At 36.2% G+C, this 12,695-nt stretch overlaps 1 protein-coding gene and 1 long non-coding RNA gene across 2 annotated transcripts in view; one reads left to right on the top strand and one right to left on the bottom strand.

The window, feature by feature from the left end:
- LOC145735662 (uncharacterized) overlaps positions 1-12,695 on the top strand; it is a 105,741-nt gene that overhangs the window by 12,765 nt on the left and 80,281 nt on the right. The gene's annotated exons all lie outside the window — the stretch shown is intronic.
- Positions 851-4,126, bottom strand: LOC145735292 (myb-related transcription factor, partner of profilin-like). Its single transcript, XM_081989139.1, has 3 exons — positions 3,059-4,126; positions 2,793-2,966; positions 851-2,735 (listed from the first exon to the last, which is right to left on the bottom strand). Exons 1-3 carry the CDS (start codon positions 3,245-3,247, stop codon positions 2,622-2,624), a joined length of 477 nt encoding a protein of 158 aa, XP_081845265.1. The 5' UTR covers positions 3,248-4,126; the 3' UTR covers positions 851-2,621.

A 12,695-nucleotide genomic window follows, 5' to 3' on the forward strand; every position in this document is an offset into this window, starting at 1 on the left:
GTATAGGATGAGTGTGAACCAATCGACAGTAGTGCGACCAGCTGAACCAGGAAGTCGAGATGTCGACTCTCCTCGGAAAAGAAGATCAAGTTAAGTAGTCCATTCTCCAGAATTGTTCCAACACGAAAGTGACCAAGCCAGCCGACAGAAAATGCTGAGGTCCTTAGCTTATGAATCTATGTAAGTACAATTGTTAAATTGTCAACTTTTAGTGTGTTTATGACCGTATTGTGCAGACCCATTTATGTATACTACATTTAATAGATTTATGTGTTTAATAGAAAACTCAGTGTTTGATTCCATCCTTAGAACTGAGATTCCGGCACGACGTTTAACGTCGTGAGTCAGTTTAATTAATGAATCCGAAAGGGCTCATAAATTAAACGTGACATTTGGTAGAGGCGCCGGTCTGTTTTGAGATGGATGAAAAACAATAGTTGAGTTTTTTATTTTTATTTTATCTTTTGGGGTATGATACAGTTTGAGGAAAATAATGTGTGGGCTATAAAAGAAATTTTAAGTTTTTTTTTTCTTTTGGCTAGGGATAGTAACGTTGATATTTTTAGTGATTTACGGGGATTACCTTTGCTATTGAAGAGCTCATTTGATAAAATTTTAGTTTAACATGGGTGGTCATCTTCAGAAGAGAAAGAAATTATTATTTCTCAAGCAGGAAACAGTGGAAGATTACCAAATAATTCGGAAAAAGATAATTCATGGTCAGCTAAGGATGAAAAACACTGTTAAAAAAAAGTGAATTTTTAAACCAGAAAAAATATTTTTGATTTTTTTCATCGTGAGTGAAAATTACCTCTTTAAAACAAAAATATATAATTTTTTTCTTTTTGCATAATTAATTTTGTTCTACATTGTCATTTTGAATATTCGTTTTCTAAATTGTTAAAAGCATGTCGGTATTACTGAAACGATCGTGTTTTATGTTAAAAAAGTCAAAAAATTAATGGCTAATATAACTTTACGTACAGCACTGGCCGAACAAAAAGCTCCGACCATCCCTAAATTTACGTGTCCACCTACGTTTAATCCATCAAGTGATTGCCCCATTATATTTTTAAATAAATATGAAAAGTCCGCAAGATTAAACAACTGGACTTATTCTTGAAAGATTTCATATTTTAATAATTATTTGGACGAACCAGTACAAGTTCGGTATCAAAAATAGGTAAATGATCCAAAAAATGTTTTGTAAAAAAATGTAACATTCCCATTATACGAATTTTGTGGATTACAATATTAAAAGCAAAATGTGTACTTTTAAAATTTCTATTTAGTAGAAGGTTGTATAATGGTAAAACTAGGAATCAAATATTTTGGAGAAAAAATAGAATTTTACATACATGCTACTAAACATGCTATTACATGCTACTAAACTAATTTTTACATGTCTTCTAAATCGGAAATAACAAATTAAATCCACACTGTAAAACAGCGGATTGTGATATTTCGATGTCGAAGTCAAGCATTCCCGATAACGACAAAAAATGTGCCGGAATGAAACTTCTAATTGTCGATAAATAATTTTTTACTTATTATGTGTAGTACCCGCTTTAAATAAAAGCAAGCAGCAGGATAGCGATATGTTTCCACCGTTGAAAACGAACAGTACATAATAAACCGAAGGTTATTATTTGGTTGCTTCCAAAAATTGCGACATTAGTGGAAAATAAAGTAAAGCAGACTAATTAGTTCTATTTGACGCCGCGTGCCGGTGTGACCGACTTGCCTTATTGCACTCGTCTAGTCGCATCGTCGCGAAGGTGTCGATAAGAAAACTGCTGATTGATGAATTTTAATGTTTTTTTTTTCTAAATGCACATGATAATTTACCTACCTACATGGAATAACAAGTCAAAATGTTGCATTGACTAAGAATAATTAAATTTGTTTTTACTATGAAAAAATGACAACTGATTTAAAAAGTGACTCAAGTTTTTTTTTTGATACAAATGGAAAATCATACATTTGTAATAAGGTATTTCTGAAGTGATATTTAACACATTCAACACACATACTACTCGAATGAGACGATAAGACCCACACATCATGATAATGTGACTTTATTTTTAATTTATTTCAGCTGAATTTTATTATGTTAAATAATTAAGGTGAAAATCCTCTAAACGTTGTATTCATTTCATTCATGTTTTGGTTTAATATTTGAAGCTCTTTTCTAATTTCCTTCAGTTCATTAACTGAGTCCTCACAAAAGGCATTTTCTCTTTCTTCTGCTGTTATGTTTTTTTTCCTTTTCTTTGGTGTGGCTTTTATATAAGTATGGTCACCAAGAGTAACATCTATTGGATTTTCATCATAATTAACATAGGTTGTAGTATCCAAGGGTAGAGTAAATAATTCTGAATGGTCAGGCTCAATTTGTAATTCTGTTGCTGGGACCTAAGACAAGTTAGTTTGTGTTTTAACAGATTATCCACATAAACAATAAACACCCGATATATTCCTTGACCTATATGCCCTTAGAAAAGAACCAGATAGTAATACCTATAAAGTTTGTAAAATAAAAAATATTAAGTCAAGTTTAAAGATAAGTCTTAATTAATAAAAGAAAAGGGAACTCATTTATTATTTCTACTTACTACTATTTATTTTGTACTTGCCTTGCACGTTTCTACCTCAATTACTTGAACTGAAGATTCGAACACTGATGTTGAGGGTGATGAATGACAGGAAACTTGCATAGAACCAGAATTCGGAAGCTGAAAAATCAAAATAACTAAACAATCTTATTGTTTCGACACTATGACCTGTTTTACACCACATTCTGGAACACCAACACCCTCAAAAATACTTTTGCCCAAAAGGGCTAAAATCCGCTCTTCATATTCAGTTAACTTTTTGGCTGTGCAAGGTCCTCCTCCAGTTTTGAATAAATTTGACTTATTTGTACTAGCCTTCTTTTTAATTGCATATTTTATGTCAGACCATGTCTAAAAATACAAAAAGGTCAGGAATGCTGATGCAATACTCACAATAATAACAGTGGTATAGCTATACTTACTTTTAACTACCAAAAACTTACCTTTTGCCATTTTTCAGTAGTCTTTTCTCCATGGCCCAACGAATTCAGTATTGCAGCCAATTCTTCCCACATTTTTTTTTGGCCAATTTTTCCAGACGGGCCTGAAAATTGCCCTCTTGCGAACTGTGGGTGCTTTTCCATGAAAGTCACCAACACTTCCCAATGATCATTGGTCAACTTACAGGACATTTTAGAGTTTCTTTTCTATAAATAAATCAATAGCGATTTTATAATGAATATCTATAATAGTGTGGGTTGTTGTGGATAACGCAAAGACACACCCGTAAAACAAAATAACTATATTGAGGAAATGGTAATTATGATAGAAATTAATAAAACGTTCGTCGTTTAGTAAACGTTTACGCGTCGTTTCGTTGTTCAGTTCGTACGTCTTACTACTCACTGTCGCGGTCGCGCTCGCGCACTTTGTTGTTTACACCATCTCGACCCGCGTCCCCTTCGCCTCCTCTCGTCCGTCTGGCTTTTGCCAGTGGCAGCGGCAACTTATAATTTCCCACAATAGTTATTATGTGAAGCAGTGAATCCTGTGAATCAAACCTCAAAGCAAAACAGTAAACAAACAACAAACTCTAAAGTCTAAACTATGTTAGGTTAAGTTTATTAGAAAAAGAAAACAACTACAAAAAAGTCTTCTCTTTCGCAAAATGGTCCAATTCGAAACCATTCGGAGTGTATTCGATGACTGCTTAGCTATCGAGTTTTTGGCTTCGTATCGAGTTGATATCGTATCGACAAATAAAAGTTCCCAATCCGATACGAACCGATACGAATCGAATAGAGCGTTCGCAATCCCACTGCTGTTTATCCGTTGTGCGACAACCGCTTATACAGTGCAGACTAAAAGTTTAAATTTTCTCATTTTTGTTCGTGTTTTGGCTCAAGTTGGAGATCTGAAAAAAATACATAAAACTAATCCGTGATAGGTACTACAACTTTCATTAATACGATTTTTCAATCAAATCAACCGTACAGGCGCAAAAAAATCAAAACCGTTTTCCCATGTTAATCTCTTATGTCCAGGGTGCTCTTGGACACCTGGTATATAATTAATCTCACTTCTAGAAGGCCCACCTTTGACTTTGGTGCAATGTACACCTATAACCGCAAATAAATATGGAACGCCTTTTGAGTCGCTTATAAACCGCTATGACAATAAAAGAATTATTGCTCTATCTCACTTAAAAGCAATCGAAAACACACCATATATTAGTAGTAGTTCTAGAAGTCCTAGGGTGCTTCGACAATTATGTGACACATTTTCTGAAAACCTTTCTGCTCTAAAGAATCTGCAGTTTTCCGTTGTGGAATAGAGTTTTATTTTACATTACTTGTTTAGTAAACACCTTGATCAGGAAACCATGGAAAAATACCAAATGGAACAATGCACTAATACCTTTAAAATTCCAACTTTTGATTCTTTAAAAAGTTTTGTATTACGTCAGTGCAATGCTTTGGACAATTAAACCTTCCGGTCAAACAAACCCCCGCATTAACTTTGAAGCTATCATACTACCAAAACTATGTCCTTCTATACCTTCACACGTTCTTGGGTCAAATAGCTGGCCCCATACTGCTAATTTAAAGTTAGCGGACCCTGAATTCTTTAAACCGCGCACCATTGATATTTTATTAGGCATTGAGGATTTCCCGTATCTCTTGAATGGACTTCCTATACCGGGCAAAGAAAACGAGCCCGTCGCTTTACCCACTGTTTTCGGCTATATTCTTATGGGAAAGATTCCTAATTTTAAAAGTTCAACTTGTACTACTTCTTTATTTCACTTTTTCATAGTACAATTGATAACGATTTAAATGATCTGGAAAAGACCCTGAAACGGTTTTGGGAGATTGAAATCATTCCCCAAAAGACCTTGTTATCTCCTGAGGACGAGCTTTGCTATAAAATTTTTGAAGACACGCATGTTCGAGTGGCAGATATATAGTAAAACTACCTTTTAAAGAACCTAATGAGCCTACATTTGATCCAAATAGCTGTTATTCTATTGTGTATAAAAGACTTGTTTACTTAGAAGGACGTTTATAACTCAATAAAGAAATTCGCACTCAGTATAACAATATTATTCAAGAATACATAGACTGATATAGTCGAGCTGCTCGACGAGAAATCTACTGGCAATCCAACTAGTTTCTTTTATATCCCGCATACCTGCATAATAAAGCCTGGGAAAACTAGAATCGTTTTTAACGCAAGCGCGAAAATGTCGGACGGAATTTCTTTGAATGACACATTACTGACAGGTGCTGCTAAACTCAAAAAAGACCTTGTCGCAATTTTACTAAAATTTAGAATTTATGAGACAGTATTTAGCTGCGACATAGAAAATATGTTCAATCAAATAATGGTATCGAAAGATCATCAAAGTTATCAATGTTTTCTTTGGAGATTCGCACCTGAGGAACCCGTTCGAGTGTATAAGTTCAAACGTGTTTTATTTGGCATTAAAAGTTCTCCATACTTGACCAACAACTGTATTCGGCAGTTTCCGAGATGAAGGTTTCCGCTGTCGGAAAGCTGCGAGCATTCTAAGCGAAGATATCTATGTTGACGATGTAATTACCGGGTTTTCGCAAACCATGAGTGAAGGACTCGTAATCCGCAATAAGCTAATTTCACTTCTGGGTTCCGCCGGGTTTGAACTCAGAAAATGGACAAGCAACAACCCCGAGCTTTTGGTTGATATGCCTGAATCGCATCTTCAATCCAACGACATGGATTTTGACGTTGACAAATTTATAAAAATTCTAGAACAAGGAAGGAAATAATCAGTTTGGAACAGCTCTCATTGGTGGAACTAGAAAGGTTTCTTAAACTTATGGGCTCCTAGTAAAATGAAGGAAATAATCAGTTTGGAATGGCTCTCATTGGTAGAACAAGAAAGGTTCTTTGAATTTTATTGACTCCTAGTAAAATGAAGGCAATAATAAATATTTTAAGGCTTTCAATGGTGGAACCACAAAGGTTTCTTGATTCTTATTGGCTCTTAGTACAATGAAAGGAATAATTAGTGTGGAACGGCTCTCATTGGTCGAATTAGAAAGGTTCCTTAAGTTTATGGGCTCCTAGTAAAATGAAGGAAATAATCAGTTTGGAATGGCTCTCATTGGTCTAAAAAAAGTCTAATTGACTCCTAGTAAAATTAAGGAAGTAATTAATATTTTACAGTTTTCAATAGTGGAACTACAAAGGTACATCTATAACAATGAAAAAAATAATCAGTTTGGAACGGCTCCCATTGGTCTAGCAAGAAAGATTCCCTAAATTTTATTGACTTCTAGTGAAATAAAGAAAATAATGAATATTTTACGGTTTTCAATAGTGGAATTACAAATGTTTCTTAAATCTTATTGGCATCTAGAACAATGAAGGAAATAATCAGTTTGGATCGGCTCTCAATGGTCGAACTAAAAAAGTTCTTTAAATTTATGGGCTCCCAGTAAAATGAAGGATTTTATCAGTTTGGAATGGCTCTCATTGGTCTAGCAAGAAAGGTTACATGAATTTTATTGACTCCTAGTGAAATGGAGGAAATAATGGATATTTTACGGCTTTCAATTGTGGGACTACAAAGGTTTCTTGAATCTGATTGGCATCTAGAACAATAAAAGAAAGGTTTGGAATGGCTCTCATTGGTCGAACAAAAAAGGTTTCTATAATTTTATTGACTCCTAGCAAAATGAAGGAAATAATGAATATTTTACGGCTTTCAACGGCGGTACAAAGGTTCCTTGAACCTTATTGGCTCCTAGTGAAATGAAGGAAATAATCAGTTTGGAATGGCTCTCATTGGTCTAAAAAAAGGTCTTATTGACTCCAAGTAAAATTAAGGAAATAATTAATATTTTACGATTTTCAATGGTGGAACTACAAAGATTCCTTGAATCTTATCGGCTCCTAGTGAAATGAAGGAAATAATGAATATTTTAGGGCTTTCAATGGTGGAACTACAAAGGTTTCTTGATTCTCATTGACTCTTAGTACAATGAAAGGAATAATCAGTTTGGAACGGCCCTCATTGGTCGAATTAGAAAGGTTCCTTAAGTTTATGGGCTCCTAGTAAAATGAAGGAAATTATCAGTTTCGAATGGCTCTCATTGGTCTAAAAAAAGGCTTTATTGACTCCTAGTAAAATTAAGGAAATAGTGAATATTCTACGGTTTTCAATGGTGGAACGACACAGGTTTCTTGAATCTTATCGGCTCCTAGTGAAATGAAGGAAATAATCAATATTTTACGGCTTTAAATGGTCGAAGTACAAATGTTTCTTGAATCTTATTGGCTCCTAGAACAATGAAACAAATAATCAGTTTGGAACGACCCTCATTGGTCGAACAGGAATGGTTTTTTGAATTTTATTGACTCCTAGTCAAATGAAGGAAGTAATGAATATTTTACGGCTTTCACTAGTGGAACTTCAAAGGTTTCTTGAATCTCTTTGTCATCTAGAACAAGGAAGGAAATAATCAGTTTAGAACAGCTCTCATTGGTAGAACTAGAAAGGTTCAATAAGTTTATGGTTTTTTTATATTTTTAGTTTTGAATATTTTTTTTTTGAACATAAAAATCCAAAAAAATAAGTCCAAAATTAGTTAGAAAATTTTTATTGGCTCTAGCGATTTCTAGCGATTTTTTTTTTTTTAGGACCTCCTGAGTCATATAAACTAAACTTGCATTATACAAATATGCCCGGACCAGGTCGGAAAATGACTGAAAATGAAATCCAATTTTTTCAATTTTCCCACCTGGGCGTATTTTTCCCCGGAAAATTTTGGGACAAACATTTTTTACTAAATTGGGTCGCTCTACAACCCTACGAAGTTAAATATGCAATTTTCCAATTTTTTTAAAAAAATTCCCCCCAAATTTCACCCCTGGAAAATTAATTTCCCACCCTATAAAAAATGTGCGTAATTCGTTTGTAGACATGTTTCTATTCGATGTCGGGCGCATTCGCGGCTTCCTTCCGGCGTAATCTTCAAAAATCCGATCCGCAAACCGGTTTTTTCCCCCCCACTTTCAAAAGGGAGATCGAAAAGAGTTTAAATTTTGGCAGGTCGGTCTGCGGGAGACCATTTCTATAGCGACGGAGTTAAAATTTAGATATCCCAAAGATGAGGATTTATCCCCCCTTTTCAATCCCCGAGGGCAAAAAGGAAGTAATGCCCCAAATGGCCCCCCCAAACTACGCCTACATCCCAAGGTACAAATTGATCGCATCAAGGTTGCTTAGGTCTCGGGCAATAAACTGTAGCCACCTTACGCGCTTGCGCAGAAAGTTGACCTTCGGGGGGGTCGGTAGATCGGTCATAGGGACCTCAAGGACCTTGAGGCGTCCTCTACGAAAGTTATATTGTGTCCGATACAAAAAAAATTGCAAAGGGGGGGGCTGGGGGGATGACCCCTCTTTGCCCCCCGACTCTTCTATATGAGCCTCATGTTTGGTGGTCCTAGATCTAATCCCCTCTAAGTTATGGAGCCTCAAAGTGTTTGCCGCCCCCGGAACGAAGGTTGCCGCCACCCAAAATTGACACCAATTATTTTCTGGACACCATTCGGGCCCTGGACTAACACCTCCCCAAGGGACAACGCGTGCACATGATTGTAAAAAAGTTGCCACTCCTTGCCGCCCCCGGTGCCGCCCCTAAGTGGGAGCCACCAACGGGCCGTCCCAAGATTCCCCCCCATGCCAAAGCTCATCCCGATCGGTCAAGGGGTTTCCGAGTTGTGAGCTAAAAACAACTCGACCATGCGTACAAAAAAAATCTTCTTTTCGTTCGAACGCAGTGCGCAAGTGAACAACAGTGCCGGGCTCAACTCGCCACCAAGTCATGACTCTGCCGAGATACAGGTATAAACTTTGTGGGGGGAAAAACTAAGTCCTACATAAAAAGTTTTTGGGGACCTTAACATGACCCCCAAAATTGGCTAGAATCCCCCCATAAACCTGGGCACAACAGCCTGTCTAATTAAGGAAGCAAGTAGCATTTTGGGGGGTTCAAAAGTTTGAACCTCCATAACTCCCGAACGGGTTGAGTCGCCGTCATGAAACTTGCAGTATATAATAAGACCCCCCTCCTGCATCGAATCCTGGCAACTGCGCAGAAGTGCAGTAATGCGCTGCGCCGTTCCAAACTGATTATTTCCTTCATTGTTCTAGAGGCCAATAAGAATCAAGAAACATTTGTAATTCCACCATTGAAAGCCGTAAAATATTCATTATTTTCTTAATTTTACTAGGAGTCAATAAAACTTGTTCTTTTAGACCAATGAGAACCGTTCCAAACTGTTTATTTCCTTCATTTCACAAGGAGCCAATAGGGTTCAAGGAATCTTTGTACCACAATAAAATTCAGGTAACCTTTCTTGCTAGACCAATGAGAGCCATTCCAAACTGATTAAATCCTTTATTTTACTGGGAGCCCATGAATTTAAAGAACTTTTTTAGTTCGACCATTGAGAGTGGTTCCAAACTGATTATTTCCTTCATTCTTCTAGATGCCAATAAGATTTAAGAAACATTTGTAGTTCCACAATTGAAAACCGTAAAATATTCACTATTTCCTTAATTTTACTAGGAGTCAATGAAACCTTATTTGTTAGACCAATGAGAGCCGTTCCAAACTGACTATTTCGTTAATTTCGCTAGGGTCCAATAAGATTCAAGGAACCTTTGTAGTTCCACCATTGAAAGCCGTAAAATATTCATTATTTTCTTCATTCTACTAGGAGTCAACAAAATTCAGGTAACCTTTCTTGCTAGACCAATGAGAGCCATTCCAAACTGATTAAATCCTTCATTTTACTGAGAACCCAAAAATTTAAAGAACGTTTTTAGTTCGACCATTGAGAGCTGTTCCAAACTGATTATTTCCTTCATTGTTCTAGATGCCAATAAGATTTAAGAAACATTTGTAGTTCCACCATTGAAAGCCGTAAAATTTTCATTATTTTTTTCATTTCACTAGGAGTCAATAAAATTAATGAAACCTTTATTGCTAAACCAATGAGAGCCATTCCAAATTGATTATTTCCTTTATTTTACTGGAAGCTCATAAACTTAAAAAACCTTTTAAGTTCGACCAATGATAGCCGTTCCAAACTGATTATATCCTTCATTGTTCTAGAAGCCAATAAGATTCAAGAAACCTTAGTTCCATCATTGGACGCCGTAAAATATTCATTACTTCCTTCATTTTACTATGAGTCAAATTCAAGAAACCTTTCTTGTTCGACCAATGAGAGCCATTCCAAACTGATTATTTCCTTCATTTTACTGGGAGCTCATAAAATTAAAAAACCTTTTTAGTTCGACCATTGAGAGCCGTTCCAAACTGATTATTTCCTTCATTGGTCTGATCGGATAAGAAATTTCCTCCCGTATAAGAAGCTGTGGTAATGTTCTACAGCTTTCACAACTGCCAAGAGTTCTTTACTAGTGACGCAGTAGTTCCTCTCAGATTTTCCCAACGACTTGCTGTAATAGCCAATGACCACTTCTTGGCCATTTTGGATCTGAGAAAGAAAGGCTCCTAAACCATACTGCGAAGCATCTGTGTTCAAAACAAACGTCCCTTCTTGCGATGGATAAGCCAGAATAGGGGCTGTGATAAGACGCTTCTTCAATTCCGTGAAAGCTTGCTGACAATCTGTTGTCCAGGAAAATTGGTTGTTTTTCTCTGTCAGTCGATGAAGAGGTTTCGCGATCTGTCCAAAACCCTTTTGTTGTAAACATTGTAAATATTTGAACCCTTAGGGAGAGTAGCGCCCTATAATTTTACCCCCACCAAGAGATGACTAAAGTTGGACTTTAATAACTGGCAACGCTGCATCTCTCTCTCTCGTACGAAGCCGTCGCCGTGCCGACACGTTACCGTTTTTTAATTCCCGAATATAATCGTTTAATTAGCAAAAAAGTTCGTTTCATTAAAATAATCGAATCATACAGTCCACTACAAACGAGAAGTATAAATCCAACATACATTTTGGTACATACGAGCGGATTGCAAAGTGATAAGTGATAAGTAACCTCAAAAAGCATCGGTTTGATGTAAATTCCGCGTGCCGTGTTCCGTGAACGGGTGCAAGATCAACAACAGCGAGCCATACACAGCGTTGCCACGTAGAGCAGCGAGAAAGAAGCAAGACGTCAAAATATAAAGTAGGTCCTTTCCGTTAGTGTTCCTACCTGAACACATCCATCTGCATGCTAAAGTTTGTGTGAGAAGCTTAAAGCAAATATCAGATTTAGTTTTTTAAAAACGTCTAAACGGTCAACTTACATCAATTTTTTACAATGCCCGATGACACAGATAATGGTGTCGATTCAAGAACAGACGAGCTTAAAAGGTTGGTATTTCGAAGAGGCCAATTAAAGGCAACTCTAATTCGTTTTACTAATTTTTTGAACAGTCCAAATCCCGGATATACAAGCTTAAAATTGCGTGTAAAAGATCTCGATACAACTTGGGCAGAGTTTCAAGACATTCAATCAAAAATCGAAGAATTAGATTCAAAACAGGATGTTGAAAGACAGTCGTTTGAAGACAATTATTACAGTAGCGTTGCGATAGCGCTTGATTTAATTGAACAACAAGAACATAACGTAGTTTCGAGTGCTGGAGCAAATTTAAATGTAATAATAACGCAAAGTTACAATCTATTTCCCTGCCACAGTTTAGTGGATCGTACGAAGGGTGGATTCAATTCTACGAAGTATTTCAAGCGTTAGTTGATAAAAACAGCGACTTAACAAAAATTCAGAAATTTTATTACTTGCAGTCGTGCCTTCGCGGTGAGGCAACACAAGTATTACAATCTCTAGAAATCTGCGAAGCTAATTACGATGAGGCATTAAAGTTACTACGTGAAAGATATGAAAATAAGCGCATGTTAATTCACAATCATGTTCGAAATTTATTTGAAATGTCCTCAGTATCTAGAGAATCTCATCAAAATTTACGAAAACTCATAGACAGCGTAGTTCGAAACCTTCGAGCATTAACGAGTCTTGGTCAACCAGTAGACCAATGGGATACGTTGATAATATATTTAATTTCACAAAAGTTAGACAATCACACCCGTAAAGAGTGGGAAGTGTTGAACAATAAAGATTCGCCAATGCTCGATGAGTTATTAAATTTCTTGAAAAATAAATGTCAAGAACTTGAAACTATTGACAATAAACAACACAACGCGTACGAAAAAGCTCCTCAAAACCGCAGTACAGTAGCTCATGTAAACACAAGAGATTCCACACAACAGTTTTATCAGAATTCGGCAAATCAAGGGCAATTTAATAATTTTTATTGTTACGTTTGTAAAGAAAAGAATCATTATACATACAAGTGCCCTAAATTACTTGCGTTATCCTGTAAAGATCGTTATCTTGAGCTGAAGCGTTTAGGAATATGCACTAATTGCTTAAGAAGTGGTCACAATAATGAAAATTGTACAGGTAAAACATGTAGGATTTGCAAGCGTAAACATAACTCCATTTTACATGATTCTAATTTCCAATTTAATCGAAACACTCCTTATAATAACAATAATACCTTTACCGCCATTAGTCCCACAAACGTCAGTTCTGAAAATACCGTT

The sequence above is a fragment of the Ips typographus genome, linkage group LG11 (assembly GCF_016097725.1).
Source record: "Ips typographus isolate SLU linkage group LG11, UJ_Ityp_2.0, whole genome shotgun sequence".
Taxonomy (NCBI): Eukaryota; Metazoa; Arthropoda; class Insecta; order Coleoptera; family Curculionidae; genus Ips; species Ips typographus.

Bases quoted from the DNA above. Each gene is read 5' to 3' on its own strand.
- LOC145735292 (XM_081989139.1), bottom strand. From the start codon at position 3,247: ATGTCCTGTAAGTTGACCAATGATCATTGGGAAGTGTTGGTGACTTTC. The intron at 2,967-3,058 runs GTAAGTTTTTGG...TTGTATTTTTAG, and splicing joins CTACTGAAAAATGGCAAAAG to ACATGGTCTGACATAAAATA. The intron at 2,736-2,792 runs GTAAAACAGGTC...TTGATTTTTCAG, and splicing joins TTGGTGTTCCAGAATGTGGT to CTTCCGAATTCTGGTTCTAT.